The sequence below is a fragment of the Cibotium barometz genome, chromosome 1, assembly GCF_041138505.1.
Source record: "Cibotium barometz isolate CiBa-2024 chromosome 1, ASM4113850v1, whole genome shotgun sequence".
NCBI classification, from domain to species: Eukaryota; Viridiplantae; Streptophyta; class Polypodiopsida; order Cyatheales; family Cibotiaceae; genus Cibotium; species Cibotium barometz.
This window is the reverse complement of record NC_141046.1, coordinates 57,376,151-57,396,570: the sequence shown is the minus strand read 5'-3', so window position 1 is coordinate 57,396,570 and position 20,420 is coordinate 57,376,151. Positions and strand designations below refer to the sequence as shown.

The 20,420-nt window shown below is 40.4% G+C and overlaps 1 protein-coding gene across 1 annotated transcript; it reads left to right on the top strand.

Moving 5' to 3' along the window:
• The first annotated feature begins 1,034 nt into the window (after positions 1 to 1,034).
• On the top strand, positions 1,035 to 4,793 carry LOC147642226 (pentatricopeptide repeat-containing protein At1g06140, mitochondrial-like). The gene is made up of 2 exons (XM_086804121.1): positions 1,035 to 1,243; positions 1,319 to 4,793. The coding sequence occupies exons 1-2, from the start codon at positions 1,163 to 1,165 to the stop codon at positions 3,197 to 3,199; spliced, it is 1,962 nt and encodes a 653-aa protein (XP_086660247.1). The 5' UTR covers positions 1,035 to 1,162; the 3' UTR covers positions 3,200 to 4,793.
• Positions 4,794 to 20,420: the final 15,627 nt, after the last annotated feature.

Genomic DNA, 20,420 nt, shown 5'->3' with positions numbered 1-20,420 from the left:
ATCGGGCCTGATTATTTAATGTATATAAGAACCGAAGGTTTACACCTTCGCTTCTGGGGGCCCTAAACCTTAGCTTCTCGTGCCGCCATCTATCCCCCTCTCTCTCAGGGGCACCCCTCTCTCCCGATGCTGCCATCTCTCCCACAATCTTAGATAAGGCCTTCTACCTCACCCGCCCTCTCTCCACGCTCAACTATGTCAAGCTCCCCTAGCATCTAACGCACACTCTAATTCGCATCTCTCCTTGTCTTTTAGGGGTGCCTGTCTGTTTGAGGTATGCCATCTCTTCCTCCACCCTCATCTCTTTCCCTCTCTCTCAGGCTTGCACGGCATCTCTCACTCCACGCTCATCTCCCCTTTCCCAAGGTCTGTGGGCATCGACGCTCTCTCCCTATCTTACACCTTTTGCACCATTCTAGTAAATTTGATAAGCCCTTATTGCCACACGTCAAGCCCTCACTGCCACACGTCAAAGCGATATTCAATGTAGTTTTCCAAAGGTTCAATCAAACCCCATATTTAATGTAGTTTTCCTAAGGTTCACATAGTTTTCCAAGGTTTTCTTCTCTGAAGTAATTAATTAATGTGCAAACAAAATTTTGGTACCATATTTAACAACTTTTATTCATCTATATATAAACAACTTTTATTCATACTGTATATTAACAACTTTTATTCATACTGTATTAATTAATGCCTGCTATGCGCGGGCATACATTAATATTATGTTACAAAATTAAGGTGTCCTACATGCCCCCTCACTTCTCCTTCCACTAGAAGAAATCCACCTCCATGCAATGCAAAGAGGCAGAAACAAACAAGTGTCCATGTTCCCTAAATAGAAAAGTAATAATGGAGGCTTAAATAAATAGAAACCAAGGAGAAATAGTGGACATTGAAATTTGAACCTTACAAAAAAACCAAGGTTTGTAAACAACAACTAATTAACTAATTACCAAAAAAAACATTTTGGGTACTTATTTATTGGGTGATCTGGGTACAAGTGTCCACACTCATCATGGTGCCTCGGAAAAGTGTTTTTTAAAGCAATTACATTTGCTGCTGCTGCTGCTGCTGCTGCTTCTTCTTCTTCTTCTTTTTTTGCGTTCCACTCCTCTGCAGAGCTCACCACTTAACAACCCAAAAGAAGGGCTCACTCCCTATGGTATGTAGAGACATGGACTGCTTATGGAAGGAGTACTTCAGGGATTCCTCGCAATGGTGGGACAAGCGAACCAGCAAGGTAAGCACTGTTTTACAATTCCATGAGAGCACACGAAAACTTATTGGCTTTCCTGAGTATTGTTTTGCATCACAGAGAAGCCCAAGATCCCCTGACTTCAAACATAAAATGACAAAGGAGTCGCTGTGGATGGATGGCTGGTACAATCCATCTTGGGTCCAAGAGGAGCTCAGAAGAAGAGGACTGCAACGAGAGTTCTGTGTGCGGAAGGATGAGCGGATGACGAAGGCCAAGGAAATCCACCACAAAGCACGACAAGGAGATTGCAACAACAGAAACCACCAGGAGTTTCAAGAGGATACTGCTCTTGTAGCCTTACTAAAGGCTTGTGCCAAGCAAAAGGACCTGTGCAAAGGCAGCAGAATACATGCTGATATTCTCAAAAGGGGGTTGCTTGAAAAGAACATTTACGTAGGCACTGCCCTACTCAATATGTATGCCAAATGTGGTGCACTGGCAAAAGCGCAAGAAGTGTTTGACGAGCTTCCAGTTCGGGATGTAGTCTCCTGGAATGCCCTGATCGCAGGATATGCCCAACATGGGCATGGTCATGAGGCTCTGAACTGCTTTGAACGGATGCGAGAGGAGGGCCTCTCCCCAAATGCAGTCACCTTTAGTTGCATCTTGAAAGCTTGCGGCAGCATAGGAGCAGCTGAGAAGGGCAAAGAGGTACACGCTGAGGTTGTCAGGCAGGGCTTATTGGAAAAAGAGATTGTGCTTGGCAATGCGTTGGTGGGTATGTATGCCAAATGTGGTGCACTTGCAAAAGCGCAAGAAGTATTTGATGAGCTTCCAGTTCGGGGTGTAGTCACCTGGAATGCCCTAATCACAGGATACGCCCAACATGGGCATGGTGATGAGGCTCTGAACTGCTTTTTACGGATGCAAGAGGAGGGCCTCTCCCCAAATGCAGTCACCTTTATTTGCATGTTGAAAGCCTGTGGCAGCATAGGAGCAGCTGAGAAGGGCAAAGAGGTACATGCTGAGGTTGTCAGGCAGGGCTTATTGGAAAAAGATATTGTTCTTGGCACTGCGTTGGTGGATATGTACGCCAAATGTGGTGCGCTTGCAAAAGCGCATGAAGTGTTTGATGGGCTTCCAGTTCGGGATGTAGTCTCCTGGAGTGCCCTAATTGCAGGATATGCCCAACATGGGCATGGTGATGAGGCTCTGAACTTCTTTGGACGGATGCGAGAGGAGGGTCTCTCCCCAGATGCAGTCACCTTTATTTGCATCTTGAAAGCCTGCGGCAGCATAGGAGCAGCTGAGAAGGGCAAAGAGGTACATGCTGAGGTTGTCAGGCAGGGCTTATTGAAAAAAAATATTGTGCTTGGCACTGCCTTGGTGGATATGTATGCCAAATGCGGTGCACTTGCAAAAGCACATGAAGTGTTTGACGCGCTTCCAGTTCGGGATGTAATCTCCTGGAATGCGCTAGTCGCAGGATATGCCCAGCTTGGAAAGGTTGAAACTGTTTTTGACTCCTTCAACAAAATGATAGAAGAAGGTACAGAGCCAAATCTGGTCACGTTCGTTGTTTTGCTTACTGCGTGCAGTCACGCAGGTCTAGTGGATGAGGGGCAAATGTATTTTGAGACTATGAGCACAGTCCATAGAATCATCCCAACTTTAGAGCACCACACTTGCATGGTTGATCTTTTCAGCCGTGCAGGGCACTTCGACAAGGCAATAGAAGTGATTGAAAAGATACCACCTTCTGATTGTCTTCCGCTTTGGTCTTCTCTGTTAGGTGCTTGTCGAAAATGGGGAAATGTGAAGCTTGGAAGATTGGCCTTTGAACATGCAGTACAATTGGATGAAAAGGATGCTGCACCATATGTCTGCATGAGTAATATATATGCAGATGCTGGCATGCGAGAGGAAGCAGACAAGGTTGAAGCTATGAGAATGGAAAATGGAGCTTGGAAGATGCCAGGCCACTGCTGGTGGGACTGATGCAAGTGGAAATGTACATTCGTTTATTGTTGGGGATGACAGTCATCCCCAAGGAAAAAATATCTATGCGAAGCTAAAAGACATTGGTCAAAAAATATCGCAGGAAGGGTATTCCCCAGGTTTGCATTGGGTGTCACAAGACATTTCAGGTGATGCAAAGGAAGATGTGCTATGCAGGCATTTTGAGAAGTTGACCATTGCATGTGCCCTCATCAATTTACCTGAAGGGACACCCAGCTACATCACTTAGATCAAAAGTGGAGCAGCATAAAATTCAGGTCAGAGATGCAAACCGCATTCACATTTTCAAGGATGGAAAGTGTACTTGTGAGGAATATTGGTGATGGTAGTGCAACTGCCTAGAAATTGTACTTCCGAGTGGTCAGCTCAAACCAGTTTGATATCCTTTTCTCCATAGGCTACAATGTTCACACTGCAGCTTTGAATATCATTAGAAGAGTGGACTTTCCTCTATCTAGAACACTCCTTTCATGCCGCTGTATTCAGATGGGGAAAAGCATCTGATGGGGTGAGATGGGACTTTATCCTGGAAGTCCTAAGGAAGACGGTAATTGACAACACTTGTCATGACTTGGTCAAAATGCTCATTTCATTGGACACATCTTGTAACTTGTAAGGTTTAAGCAGGCAGGGCTCCCACTAGCTGCCTCAAGCATTTCAAGAGAAATGGGACTGAGATGACAAAACCAACAACTTACTGCATTGTAGTACTTCAATTTAGGGCACAAAATCGGATGTGAATTTATTTCTAATCCTTGTATGTGTACTTGGGACATGCGAACATCATCAACCATAGCATGTGTTGGTGCTTTATTTAGAAGGCATTAAAGAAAACATCATGAATGCTCGGTGTGACTCAAACTTGGCACCTCTACCAAGAACCATGAGCATCCTATCCTCTTGGGGTCACAAAGTTGCACCTTTTTCTTTCACAATGTCTTTAAAAAAGAAAACAGAATGAAGAATAGCTAAACACCCTTAAGTGGATTGCATGTGATTTGACAAAGTTTAAGCAAAGAGTGGGCTGCCCAAAGCAAGTGAAAAATAGTTTTTTGCAAGCTTTCCATGGAAGTTGTGAAGAGGCTTGTGTGAATGTATGGCATTGTGGAGCCTTCTGGGATTGATATATTTGATGTATATTCGATTGGACAAGAGTAGAGATGCATTGGCAAGCTATTGAGACAATTTTTGAGAAAGTGGGATAGATTTGCATGCAACATTGTGATTATGGAAGCTTACATGTATGGAACTTGCAAATGTTGATTCTATGTATCATTGAGGTGATTGGTGTGTAGCTGAGGGACATTTATCGCATCCTAACCATTACCCAAGCTCAACCAAACAACATTAAAGGAATTATATCTATTGGTGGCAGCTTGAAATTCAGTGTCGAAATCACTACGGACATGGAAATTCAAAAAAGAGCTCAAACGGAGGCATAAAATGCACAGAAGGCTTAGCAATTGATCCCTAAGCAAGCATACACGTTTGGATGAAACCCACGAGCACTCATTTGGATGTATTGATGCAAAACAAGCAAGATTAATAGGGATGTTAACAGTTATTAGCAAAATAGAGACACTTAATCATCTAATTACTCTCATTTGGTCAAAATTAGTATAATTGAGCCTATACATGGCTAGAGAAACTTGATACGAAGCCAATGAATGCATGGGCCTCAGTTTTGGATGTGATTTGAATGAATTGGAAGCGGATTAGTTTTGGTATTTGACTGTTTACAAGTTTTCGACTAGAATAGAGAGCTATTTTTGGCATATATTTGACACTTGGTGGCATTGAGTGATGATTATATGTAACATGGAGCATGTATGGATGTAAAGGCGCATGGTATACACTTGATTGGATCATTTCTCGGTGATTTGGCACATTAATAAGCTCAATATCGTGCGGCATTGCAAGCTATTTGCACTGGATAGTGGTGGATGTATGTGAGTAAATGGATGTAAAGCATCAAGCTTGAGCTATGTGAATAAATGGATGTAAAGCATTAAGCTTGAGCTCGTGTGAGTACATTAGAGTGTTTTAGAAAGTGGAGGACTCTTTTGGATATGTTTCTTAGAATTTATGAGCAGCGTCAAGTGATTTTCAACTTATGCACTGGTTTTGAGTCTCAGATTCTGTCGCCATAAAAATTGTGAAATGTGTGGATAGCATTGGTGATGAAATACATGTATGTATAAGTGTTTGAGTTGATTGGTTGCAATACTCAGTGAACATTATGCATAGCAAGCTGAGTGATAGTCCAGACAAGATTGGTGGGGAAAAGCTTGATAGAAACAACTTCCGGATTTGGAAGTACCGCATGATGAACTTTCTCAAAGGTAAAGGACTTTGGAATTTGGTGATAGGTGAGGAGACAAAGCCAAGGGTTCCATCAATGAAGACAACACCTACCTAGCTTACAACACATAGGAATTGGACAAAGAGGGAATTTAAAGTGTTGTATTATTTCTCGATTTGTGTGACAGATGGGATGGTATGCCATTCAGGATATAAATAATCACAAGGATGCATGGGATACATTGGTGAAGTTGTATGATATAACTACTCAACCAAAGAAGATGCACTTAATGCAAGTGACTTTAAATAATAGGAGCATCAATAACTATGTGTAGAAGATTAAAGGATGTACAGATCCTATAGATGCACTTGCATGTATTGGTGTCTTTATGGAAGGTGATGATTTGGTTGCCATTACATTGAATGGTTTGGGCAAAGACTACAAGGCATTTGAAACCTCTATCAGGGTTAGAGTGGAGAATCCCCAGATTTTAATGTGTTGGTCTCTTTGCTTATTATGGTAGAGATAAAACTTGGTTTAGGTATTTCATCTAGTTCATGCATTCTACAGTCATAGAGGTGTTAGAGGCAGGGGGAGATCTAGTTCGAGAGAATGTATAGGTGGATATGGTTGTCATGATAAGCCACCACAAAAACAACACAATTCACAACCATCATCTGGTGCACATGGTGGTAGAGGTTTTTACCCTTATGCTAGAGAGATCTGGATCTCGTGGTATAGATGGTTGGCAACCACAACAGTAGAATATGCATGGCATTGAATGTCATTATTGTGGTAAACTTGGATATATGGCTAGAGATTGCTACAAAAAGAAAAAATGATGTTTGTGGTGGTGGAGTACAACATGGTAATTATGCATCATCTGTACAGATCATTTGTTTGCCATGAAGCATGTGATAGGCACTATGACATCTTGTAAAGAGAGTGATGAAACATGGTATATGGATTTAGGTGCATCAAACCATATGACATGTCATGGAGAGTGGTTTGATAACATGATGCCTATACAAAATCAAGGTTATGTTGCTACAGGTCATGATACTCATCATTCTATTACACATGTTGGTAGTGTGCTGTTGAGGATGCATGATAACAGAGTGAAAACTATGTTAGAGGTGTTATATGTGCCATCTGTTGGGTAAATGGTGGAACAAGGATTACATGTGAGATTTAATGAGCATGGATGTTTTGTTGATGACTTTAAGCATGGCTACAAATTGATTGTCAAAGGTTAAAAGGAAGGGAGATTGTTCAAGCTAGACTCAAGCATATCAGAATTAAAGTCAGCCATGTTTTCTCATAGTTGTGGGATAGTGCCAGAGATTGATATTTGACACAAAAGGATTGGTCATGTAAACATACAAAAGCTAAAATCTATGCAAACAAAGGGCATTATTGGTGGTCTACCAAGATTCAAATATGATGGGAGTACACATGTTTGTGATGTATGCCAATTTGGGAAACAAGCAAGGTTGCCATTTCCCAAGGATTGTCAAATGAGTAGAAGACCACTTGAGGCTGTGTATAGTGATATTTGGGATCCCACACTCAAACCCAATCAATAAATGGGAGCAGGTATTACATGATGATTTTAGCATATTGACATGGATTTATTTTTTGAAAGAGAACACTGAGACTGAAGCATTGGACAAGTTTAAAGAATTCAAAGCACTTGTGGAAAAGCAACATCTTCATTAGATTAAATGTTTGAGGATAGATGGTGGTGGTGAGTACATCTCACATGCATTCTTGAGAGACCATGGTATTAGATGGTAACTTACATGTAGGTATACTCCTTAGCAAAATGGGGTTGATGAGAGAAAGAATCGAGTCATAGGTGAAGTGGCAAGAGCATTAATGAATGAGAAGAGTATACCTTTGTATTACTGGGCAGAAGCATGTGCTACAGTGGTGTACATCTTGAATAAGACATCTACTAGCTGCCATACATGAGAGTACTCTTGAGATGAGGATGAGAGATTTTAGGCCGGGGCATGCATTGAGTATGCTTAGCAAAATATGTTATGATAGGTTGTAAGCCATTGGAGAAAAATGTAAAGTTAAGGGCTGATTGTGATGAAGAGATTGAGGATGTGACATTGTATAAAAAGATGGTTGGTAGCTTGATATACATGACTATCACTAGATCAAATTTATGCTATGCGGTTGGGCTTGTGAGTCAATTTATTTAAAGCAAGGAAACCAAATTTGAATGCAGTGAGAAGAATCTTGAGATATGTGAAAGCTACAACACATTATGGAGTCTTTTATGAGTATGGCAAAGCTATGGTGTTCATGGATATACAGACGTAGATTGAGCAAGCAATTCTTATGACAAAAGATCTACTAGTGGCTATGCTTTTACATTGGGAAGTGCAGTGGTAAGTTGGAGTAGCAAAAAGAAATCCATAATTTCTTTATCTAGCACCACAGAGGTAGAGTATAGAGGAGAAACTATGGCTGAGGGGGTATGGCTGAAAAATCTGCTCAAAGATTTGGGACAACAATGTCATGGAAAATTTTTCATACATTATGACAACATGAGCAACATACAGTTGGCAAGAAATCTGGTTTATCATGCAAGGACCAAACACATAGAGGTCCACTATCATTTCATTAGGGAGAAAGTGTTGGATGGATAGATAGAGTTGACAGCAGGTTGCAGATATCTTTACCAGACCACTTGGTAAAGTAAAGTTTAAGTACTTTAGAGATAGGCTTGCAGTACATGAGATAGATATGGTGAGCTTGAGGGGGAGTGTTGAGAATGCAAGCTCATCGCTCGGGAATTGATGGATAATGGTAGCGTGTGGACACCAGTCTAGTAGTGTGTGTGTGCATGGACAATAATTCAGTGTCCAACTGGTCAAGTGTGTGGACATTAGCTTTAGGTTATTTCAATGTGAACTTATCGTTAGGAAATGTGCTATGTTTTGTGGAGTGCAATGAAGGAAAGCTATGGAGCTTCTTTACTTGGTCAGTGTTGATGAAATGAGAGCAAGTATGGTTTAGGTGTGTCTCATGTGTTCCCCTCTATTCTCTTTTTACAATGAAGGAAAGCTATGGAGCTTCTTTACTTGGTCAGTGTTGATGAAATGAGAGCAAGTATGGTTTAGGTGTGTCTCATGTGTTCCCCTCTATTCTCTTTTTACAATTGTGACCACTTGTATATAGACATTTCATGTCGTAAGGTAGTTACATTTTGTATCTGTATATAATCCGCATGTAAGAGTCTTACAAATAGTAGATGAATCAATACAAGTCAGTTTCTTATCTTGAACATTGTCTCTGCTATGTTTCTTTGATCAACACTATTAAGTACTATTAATCCAAATAATTATCCAAGTGTTGGCTATCCACCGTCGATACTTTGGACGATCCTACTACATTAGAATATTTGGATTAATAGTACTTAATAGTGTTGGCTATCCGCCGTCGATACTTTGGACGATCCTACTACATTAGAATATTTGGAAATGATCTCGTTTTCTTACTCTTATGGGGGCTAGGATGCAATGGTATGTATAGATTTGGTTTTAGTGAATAATTTGCCACTTCTAGTAAAAGTTTGGATTTTGTATTGTTCAATTTTTATTTGGTATGTTTGTTGTTATCTTTTTCAAGTACTTATGTTATCTTTGTTGATATGCATGCATTGCATTATGATGTTTTATTTACATTCCACATGTTACCATCTTGTGGCTTGTTTTGGGCGTCTGGAGAGTGGTTGTAGCCACAATGTCACCTAGGAAGCATGTGTTTATGATAAGCTAGGAAACCTCAAGGGTTGTCAATCCTTAAGTTCTAACATGGCTAATGCTTGGACTCCTATCAAGCTGCTTAAGCAAGGGGATAGCTATAGATAGCTCCCTCTTGAATCTTCTTTCTCACTCTCTCAATCCCTAGATTCACATAGGCTCTAGATCTCGAGCAAGCAAGTGCTCCAACTTCATGCATACACACACCCACACTCACTCCAAGCATGCATGTAAGAGAAAGCTAGCCCCATGAAATCACAACACAAATGCTCAACATAGAAGATAAGATAGAGCTCCAAGTTTCACTATTGCATAGGTAAAAAAGTGAAGTTCACATCCAAGGAGTTGCCTTATATACATAGTGTAGTGCCCGCATGGCCGGCTGCCCAAGAGCTAGTCTTGGTGCCCTTTCTCACTAGCTAGGGTATTATGAACATTCTACATGTCCTAGAATCAAAAGGGAAACTTATTGGTAATGGTACTACTCCTTGGATATAAAATTACATTTCTTTATAAATGTATGACTATAATGGGGCCATATGACAGAAAATGGAGGTAGTAGGGAATGGAGATAATACTCCCCCTGCCTAGGCCACTTCCGTCCTCGGACATGATGAAAAATTATGGAACTATGCGGGTGGAGGGTAGCGGGTGGAGGGAGAATTTTTGGATATGTCATGGCAGAGGAGAAAATTGATGAAGAACGGTAAAAATATCTTTCGTGATTGTAAAAACCATGTAAGGAAACACTCCTCAAATGTCTCGAGATGGTGTGAGGGGAGGAATCTCATCCTTTCATAATAGCCATATCTATCTAAATGTCTAGCTAATGACGAAGTTGAAAGCTAATTGTTTAAGTTCGCTTTCATAGTATATGTACATAATGTCCACCTTTAGTTGTACGGGGATGCTTGGACACTAGTGTGCCATCCTAGTGAACTGGTATCGTGGTGATGACTCCACATTGAATATTGATTACTTAGTGGTATTGGCATAGCTTGAGACCATGCTTGAGGGGTGTATGTTGTTGAGGTGTAACAAGTAGTGCCATGCTTGACAATTGTATTGTAGTCAAGTGAAACAAGTGGACTATGCTAAACAACAACACACAGTCGAAGTGAAACAAGTGGTTTATGCAAACTAATGCACCATGCTCTTGGAGTGTAACAAATGGTAACTCACACCATGCTAGATGATGTGTATATAATGATAATCTCATCATAGTGAAACAAGTGGTGAATATATGTTGTGTTTTTGCCTATCAATGTTTCATATTGGGATTAATTGTACAGAACGCAATTAATTGGGATATGTTTATAGAAATGTCATATTGGGATTAATTGTCAATTAATTGGGATATGTTTACAGAAATAGGTGATGAGCAGTGCGTGTGTCACACATAAGGGATCTTGTCTATATTATATTATTTTGTATTATTTGTGATTTGATGATGAGTGCGAGGATCACCAATTTAGGTGTCGCATGAGTTTTATTATTGCAGTCCATGTTCACCTGAGCCTCTAAGCCATGCCTTTGTGCCTCTAATCCATGCTTGCTCAATGAACCTCTGAGTCTATTTGTGGTACTCCATGTCCATAAGAACCTCTGAGCCATGTCTAATCAGCCTTTGAGCCATGTTGGGACCTCTGAGTTTACCTTGCAGGTTATGACATCGATAGCTACGAGCATAATGTTGTTGTTGTAACATTTTCTTCTACACAATTGAGGACAGTTGCTTCCTCAAACGGAAGGAATGTTACATGTATATATTTTATCATATTTTTTATGCTTAATAATCATAGAAAAATATGCTTGATTTAATGTGTGCAAAAATCGGCTTAATGGAATGTGCCAATGTGCACAAGGTTATTATATGTGTGAGTGTGCACAAAGTTATTTCATGTGTAAAGGCCCAGTAGCATTTATATTTGGGCAAAGGTTTTGATATGTACAAATCTTAGGAACTTTGATATGGTTAATAATATGTAAAGAAAAACCCAAAAGTGGAAAAAGTAAGCCCAAATTGTATGCACAACTATTATTAGCTCCTTGGGCTATTTTTATGGAATACAATTCTTAAAATACTCATGTTGTGGAAGTGGAGCTACACGCATGAGGGGGGAGATTGCACCCAATCTTGTCTTGATGGTGATGTTATTCTATTTCTCTTGTCTTATGCTATGCTATGCTCTTTGATATCAATTTGATTCAAGTCCTTGTTTTAATTTTTGATGTATTTGTGAGTTTTTAATTATTTCTTCAAGAACTACAAAAAGATCCCCGTGACACTAAATGTGCTAGTGTGTCTGAACTTCTTGATGTCTTAGAAATATTCTAAGCAAACATAGAGGGTTCAAAAGATTTTGCATGTCATTTGCACATGGAAGTCTTTTGTCTACATGTATTGGCCAATGAAATTATGCATCACCTAGAGCTGTTGGCTTGGTGATCTTTGAATTGCCACCACAAGTAGATCCTTTGGATTGGCATGAACTTGATATCAATTCTCTGAGGGGTGGGGTGTTGAGATATCGAGCTCAACTAATGCTTCAGGCATTGATGACCCACTTGGGTGATAGCTTTGTACTCATTCCACTAGCATGGTTGGTGGAGATTATGGTTGATATGTGCCAATAGATGGTAGGCTATGTGATAGCCATATTTAGACTACTAGAGTATGGCATATAAATGGATTCACACTATAGGACCCTCTTATGTTTTAGTTGCATACTTTTACATATAGTGTACTCTTATCTTATATATTATATACATTGAGAGAATGATAAAGTAGGGAAAATTCAGCCATCCATGTGTTCACATGGTATCAAAGCAACCGTTTGCAAAGAGAGCTCAAGAGGCAAGCAAAGGAAGCAGTACACATGTAAGGGTAATTCATCTCTTTCCCTGTGATTTGGAAGCAAATCTTTATAGGCAATTGCTAGTGAGGGCTATGACAATAGGCATAGTAAATTGGGTTATCCTCTTGGGTGAAGAAGACCCTATAGAGTGCTTTTTTTGATCGCGGAATGTTTCTATGCACGTTTTGCAGACTTTGTTGTGTGCATTGGTGAATGTAAAGTGCCTATATAGTATTTTGGGATGTATACATGTATTGTAGATGTATGTGTATGTGACTGGTTTGCATTAAGTGGTTGTATAAATAGATTTACAAAACCACTAATTATTATGTATGTATCTGTGAGAGACAGACTACTACAAATTATAAATTTGCTAGGAGTGCAAAAGTTACTACAAGAATACTCTTGGATGGCATGGCCATCTACATACCACATACGTAGTGCCAGGAATGATGAGATCATACATAAATAATAGAAGACTGGGGTCATTATCATCCCTCCTCCACCAATTTTTGTAAATTGAAAGGGAAAAGAGTGGTGGAGGTTAAGAACACAGTGGTGTGAACACCACTAGGATGGGTGACCTCTCGGGAAGTGGCACCCAATTTACAAAATGGTATCAAAGCTAGTAGGGAGGGAATGTTGGGATGTTAGTAGAGCTGGTTGACTTGCCGATTCTCCCTCCTCCACCAATTTTCATGGCTTGGAAGGGAATAGAATGGTGGAGGTTAAGCGTATAGTGACGTAAACACTACTAGGATGGGTGACCTCCCAGGAAGTGGTCCCCAATTTCCAACAAATACCATATTTTGTGCAGGTTGAAGGTTATTATAGGTCAACATATCTAAGAGCTTATCCCAAATTGTTAGTGAGAAGCTTGATAAGAACAACTTTTAAGCATGGAAGTTTCTAGAAGGTAGCAGGTGCATTTTTCAAGTCAAACATCATGACAGTTGCCATGAAGACACCCCATTCAGTTATGAAGGTGGTCTTCTCTCTGTCTTCTGGAGCCATCTTCACCTGGTTGTACCCTGCTGAAACCATCAAAAAAAGAGTACATCTCCTTTCCGGCTACCTCATCCAGCAAGGATTCTGTGAACGGAAGTGGAAAGGGATCTAAGTTAGTTGCAGCATTCATCTTGCGGTAGGCGACAAATTCTGAGTTTCATGTTCTTTTTAAGAACAACTACAATTGGAGATATCCAAGTAGCCACTGGCACGATGAAACCCACCCTTAGTAATCTGTCAATTTCTTCTTTGACTTTCTTTGCATAATTTAGGTTCATTATGTACCTCTGTTGTTTGACAGGTATAGCTTCCTATAGCTCCCTTTTTTAAGTTGATGTGTTGGAAGAATCTAGGGTCGATGCCCTCCATGTCTTCATATGACCAAGCAAAGATGTCGATATTCATTTAGCAACAAGGATACTAGCTCCTGTTTGAATTATTCTTCCCGTTCCAAACTGATCTTCACATGCTTTTCTTCTTTTCCATCCCCTAGATTTACCTCATGGAGTTTGTTCGGGCTTACTTTTGTGACATTGTTTTCCTGGTTCTCCTTTTGCTTTTTCACCCAGTCTCGGATCTCTCGGATCTCTTCTTCTTGTTCTAGATTTCGGGCCCATTTAGTTTCTTCCGAGGCTTTCTCCTACAAGTTTTTGCTCAGTTTTGAGCCCTCTGTTTGGCGGAATCTGCTTCTTTTTTCTTTATTTGTTTGTTTGCTACTTCTGCATTTTCATCCACATGTAACATGTACAAGGGCACCAAGTTTAGGTGTTCGCGAAGTATTTTGTTTTCATCATCATCATATCAAAGCCTTTTGACATGTTGAATGTTTCAGCATGAACTGGCCTTTGAGCAGGTTTTACTCATCCCCTTGCATTGAAAAGATCACCATGAACTTTTCGCTTTCTCTTTCTGATGATGATTCTGTTCCTGTCCTAGTCGTACTTTACCTTCCCATGTCTCAACCAGGGCCCTCCCAATAACACCTAGTAAGACGACCTAGTGTGGTTTTCTGTGGTAATAACCACTAAGTTGACCTTGAAGTCAACTTTTTTTATTTTCATTGGGACATTTTTTATGATTCCTTTAGGTATCACCCTCCTGTTATTTGCCATTCTTATGTTGAACAGAATGGGCTTCCACTTGAGGCCCAATTCTAATGCAATTTCCTCAGTGATGACATTCACTCCAAATCCTCCATCCAGTAGTGCATCATTGATAAGCACGTGTAGTTGAATTGGGAATTTGGCCACTTCATCATCTTTGGATGCTAGGGGTTCTTCAACTTGCATATTGCTATATTTCGGGGTTTCTTCTACTACTGAGTGCTTTAGTTCCTTGCTCATCTTCAATGCCTACCATCAGGATCTTGGCCTTGAATCTCGGACATAAGTCGACGAACACTTGTCTCAGTCGGCAGACCTGCCTCTCCAGTAGCATTGACACTACATTGGTTTGCAACAACTAGTCGGCATTCCTTTGGCTTTCTTTCGAGCATTCCTCATTGAGGTGCTCTGTGCGCTTGCTTCCGCTTATTTTCGGAAGATCTGTGATGATTCCAAGTGAGCCATCCTCTTTTTTCTTACCTTGCCTTCTCTCTATTTCCTTAGTAGTTTGTATCCTCAACTTTTCCTGCTGATCCCAGTCCACAGCTGCCTTCTTGGCGAGCTTTGGGTGAGTCTTGATTATCTAGTGAAGTTATTACTACACTAGATTCATTAGTTTTAACCCTTGTGACTGCCAAGATGTCATGAACCTCCATCTGTATGTCCTCTCTTTGCACCATGTTGGCACTTGGCAGATTTTCTTTGAGCTGCATCAATTTTGCTTGCCTTTCTTCATCATGCTTTTTCTTCATCATGCTTTTTCTTCATGGCACATTCTGCTTTGGTGTGTCCAGGCTATTGACAATAGTAGCATGTGAAGGTTGTAGAACCACCGGCTCGTCCTTAGCCTCTTCTTCCTAAATAATTTCCACAGCCTCTATGTCCATACCTTCCCATTCATGGGGGTCTTCTTTCCGTTCCTTCCATACTATTCACCATGGGAGCTCTATTTTTTATGTTGTACTTACAGTTCCATGTACTATGATTGTATATATTACAAATGGTACAAGTTGGTGGCACAATGCATTCCTCCTTGAGGTGACCTTCTTGTTTGCATTGGGAAGAAAACACATTTTTGTGGGAATCTGAGCCTTTGCTCTTTTTTATTTCTTGCATCAGAGCTACTTTACATACAACATCAGTTCTCCAGGACTTGCTCATGCCTTCCAAGTTTTCTTCTTTTTGTCTTTCTTTTTCTTTACCAACACTGGAGTGTCTTGTGAGGAGTTGCTTGAATCATCCTCTTTAGTGATGATGCTCTTCTTGGGCTTCCTCTTTTGTCTTCTTTCTCGACTTCATTTTTCTACCATTTTGGCCAACTCAACCAGTTCCTCAAACTTCTCTTCTGTTTCTGCATGCTTTGTGTTGGTTGCTGCATGAATGTTCGACTTAAGCCCTTGGACAAACCAATCAGGCAACAATTTGCATAGAGGGTCAGGTTTGTTCCGCCACTCTCTGTCTCAAGCTCAGCATCTTTTTTGCATAGGCTTCTACATACATGTCCTCTTGTCGGAGCTCTCTCTTTTGATCACATAGTTGCGTTGTAGACTTTATCTTGTGGAATCTTCCCAAAAAAGCAATCATGAACTCTTCATAGGTCTGGAAATGGTTGTCTTAATATCTTGACACCCACTCCATGGCTCTGTCTTTGAAGGTATTCATGAAAGAATCCCTGTGGACTTCACTCAACTCTAGCTCTTCCACATCCCGAGGTCTAGCTACTTTCTAGTTGCTCAAACCTCTTCACATGTAGATTTACAACTTCCCCTTTCTCTCCTGAGAAAAACAGGAAATTTTTGGCTGATGATGTCATGGCTCCCTTGAACCTTTTTCGAGGGTTTTTTTGTGGTTGTTCTTCGTGGTTTTGTTGCTCCACACTTTTTGGGCTTCTCAAACCTGGACAGTGCATGGCTTCTCGTGCTTTTGGCACTCCTTTTCTTGGTCCAAATTGTGCCTGAATTTTGACACTTCCTCTTGCTTGTGCAGGGTTGTAGAAGTTTCCACACCACTGACTTCTTGATTGTGACAGTTTAAGGCACTCCTAGCTGTGAGATTCCTAGAGGATCTCTTGGAAGGTATTACTTTTCACCATCCTTAGATTCTTGAACATGCGAAAAGCATGCCTAATTCTGGTTGGGTTGTGTGGTGAAAGGTTTTTCGTACTGACTTTTTTGGAAAGTTCCTTCCATGTTATGGTTTCTCCGTAGACTTGTTTTAAGTGGACCCACAACTTTCCTTCGCCTGAAGGTGTGGAATGCTACTCAGCTGAGGTTTTCCTGCTTTGCCCTGCGATTTCCTCAACTTGAGAGTTTTCCAATCAGGATGCTGTAGAGTTTCTTCCACAAGAAGTTTCCTCGTGGAGTTGCAATAGTGGTTCAGCAGAGTTGCGTTAAGGGTTTTCCTCAACACAGTTCTCAGTAGAAAGTTTTTCCCAGCAGGAAATTTATTTTCCCTAGTAGAATGTTTATATTCCCCAGAAGGACCACAAGGTGTTTCTTGCTGATTTTCCTCTCAACAAAATGGCAAGACAATAGTCTTGTGTGACAGACCAGTCAAGCAATGCCGTGGGAGATGTGTAGTCACCCGCCAGAGTTTCTGGATACGAACAAGTGGTCATGGGGTCACACAGAAAACTACTCTACTATGCAAACCTTCAAACACACTCTCTCAATTCTCACTCCACAACTCTCCACTGCATATCTCACTTACTCTCTCACACATAATCAGCATGTTTACTAACACAGAGACACAACGTGCTTAATCAACACAGTGCAGAGAGTAACACAGAAATAAGATGGAATGGCAACATTGCTCTTGATTACTTTCCAGAAGTATTACTACAGACTATTATTACGGAGCAATTGCTCGACACAAGCTATCACTTCCTGCACTATCTCTATAACAAGCTTCATAACACAGACTGTCAACTACCAATTGAGAGCATATAATAACTACATCCTTCATACAGTCCTCTCTGAGTGTCTATCTCTCTCTCTCTCTCAGTAGTGATCATTTGCCCTTTTAAGCTGAGACTTCCATTAGGGAAAAAGGGAGCTCATTTTGGGGCCCTGTAAGAAATTCACTATTTTTCGATTTATTTCTCTCCTAAAAGACCTCAAAAATAATAAAATATGGAAACGTGGCTCAGAACTGTCAGTAAGGACTACCGAACTGTCAGTTCAAAAAAGAATAAGATAATCTTTTGTCTAACTAACACGATTTTGCATTAAATATCTCCTTAATTTTTTTTTGTTTCTCGAAGATTCCGCATCTCTTTTGACGACGTGTGCAGGCCTCTCATAAAAAATCCATCACTGAACTTAATGATTGTATGGATATCGCCACACTTCCACGATTCATGTTACAAAAAGACTATGAGATTGACAAGCAAACTTTGCAACCTCAGAAGCACAAAAAATGGCCGATACTAGTGAGTTACAATCTCAGAAGAAGCGATTACACCATCTTCACATCGACTTAGAAGAACAATATGCTCCAGCACAAAAAAGACGAAAGGATATGGTGCTGAATGCTCAACAACGGAAAAATATGAGAAGAGAAGGGCTCCAACATATTGACTTATGGTGTGATGGAAGTATATATCCAAAATGTCTAGTAAAAAACTCTACACCTCCATTTGTCAATCCAACCACACTACTGAGGTTTGCGGGCGATGGACAAAATGGACTTCTTGGTTATATTTCAGCACAGTCTGCATTTGCAGAAACATATAAAACAATGTATCTACAAGAAAAGGGGGCCAGGATTCAAGAGATAGCTATTCGTGCAAAATTGGAGCAGCAGTTGTTGCAGAATGAAATTGAGGAGCATTCAAAGAGTAAAAAAGAGTTGACAAGATCAAGAAGGAAGAGAACCGTGCTTGGAGACAGACAACGAACCAAGAAGATTAAAAACATTGCAAATTTGAAGGTTGGGACTGGTGGATGCAAGCGAAGAATTCAGGAAGCAAGGCTAGATTGTAATTTTTTATTTTTTATACTAAAAAATGCTCTCAAATGACTATATCTATTTTGTCCATTATTAACGCAAAACAGGATTGGAAGTGTTGAATAATATAGGCATATTGTGTTGTTACTATAGGAAACTATTGGAGCCTGAAAAAGAAAATATGGATCCCAACCTTCTTCCAGTTAAACAAATGAAAGGATTGCTTTCTTGTGGTGTAGCAAAAGGTTTGATTGAAGAAAAAAAATACAAAACAATCAAACGCAATGTTGTAGAGGACTTTATATCCAATAATCAAGTTGATGGTACTACAATCCAAGAGGCTCTTGATGTTAGTGGAGTTAGTAGGAAGGGATATAGTTCGATTTTCCATGCGATATCCTCAACTTTGAGAGATCAAAGGATTAAACGAGTTTTACTGCCAAATCCAGCAACAGTGTGGAAGATAAGAGGTCATTTGAATGAAAGTATAGATGAGTTTATTGGACAATATATCCATATTGAAGAAATATTTCATGGTGGTAAAGGAACCACTGTGTATGACCCTTGGAACAATATATTTGTAGATCTACAACAACTTCAAAGAAGAATCATTAGGGGAAGGTTGAGGTCTATGGGGGCCCTTTAAGCTGCCATATTATGTTTTTAAGTACTTTTGCTTAAGGACTCTAAGCATACTTTGACTAGGCCTGACAAGGGGATCTTTATGCATTCATTATTTGAATTTCTATTTTTTCAAATATATATTTGCTTGAGCTAAAATGGGGGTAACTTTTTGGTTTCCCCAAATTCAAAATGGCTGGAAAGCCTTCCCTCCTCTCTTCCCTCCACGTTTAGCTCCCCCCCCACTTTCTCTCTCTACATTCTCTCTCTAAGACGCCCTCGTTTCTCTACCACTCTCTCTCTTCCCCTTTCTCACATTTGGGTGTGCCATGGCTCTGCATCTCTGATTAGTAAGCTTCCATAACCTCTGAACTTCCAAATGCAGATATCTCACACTCTCTCATCCTCCATGCCTCATCTTTTTTATCATTTTCTGCTCTCTCTCTCTCTCTCTCTCTCTCTCTCTCTCATGTCTTTCCCCCATTGAAGTGCAGAAAATCCCTCTGTCAACCTCCATAGCTTCAAAGCTTACCATTTTTCATTCTTGCATTGTTTACCATACATATCCCCTACTTCTGTCTGCAATCTACATCTCTCTCTCTCTCTCTCTCTCTCTCTCTCTCTCTCTCTCTACTGCATTATGCTGCAAAACCTCAATCTACCATTTTCTATGCCTCTTGCCATCTTCCTTGTCCTTTCTCCTATTACCTAATCAGAAGATCTATGACCTTCTAATATTTTTTACAGCAAAACTTCATTGCACTCTCCTCAGAATACCCTATCCTCACTCTTGCATTGTGTTCTACTAGAAGGTCTTTTCAGCATTGCCTAACCCTAAAGAAAATGCCACTTGAAGATATATCTAACAGAGCCCCAAAGTTCAGGTTACATGTAGATTTGGCTGCTGAGTATGCTACAATCCGCAGCACAAAATCAAGTGGTGTGACCGATGTGCCATTGGGTACTCTTCGATCACAAGGGCGAAAATGTATTGACCTCTGGACGAATGGATTCATATACCCTATTGACCCGCTCACCAATGCTCCACCTCATTTTGTTAATATCACTACATTTCTTAGTTATGTAGGTGATGGAGCTAATGGTCTATTTGGCTACTGTAGGAGGCTTTCTTTTGTTGCAGCTCAGGAATCGCATTCAAGACTGCATTTCCGAGGCTTATGGCTTGAGTTGCAGAAGCAACACAAGAAAGACATTGATAGGCTTGAAGAAGTGGTGAACAACTTGAAAACTCAGAATCAGGAGCTCCAGCAGAACAACTTTTTGCTTAAGCAGGCCTTTGATAATGAACGGGACAAGGTGAATGCAGCCAAACAGGATGCACGAAACAAGCAACGACATCTTGCAAGCCTGAAGAAGCTTCCAGTAGGCTTTCGACAACGGAAAAGAAAGCGTCAGTCCCTAGAAACCTTGGCAATCCTAAGTGGAGCAAGAAAACGACGTGTACGAGCAACAAGGTAACTTCTATTCTTGCCATTGTTTTGCAGGCCTTTCTGTTTTGTGAAACATATTGATGTTATTTTGTATTTATGTTCCATGTAGAGATATTGTTGGGGATATGAT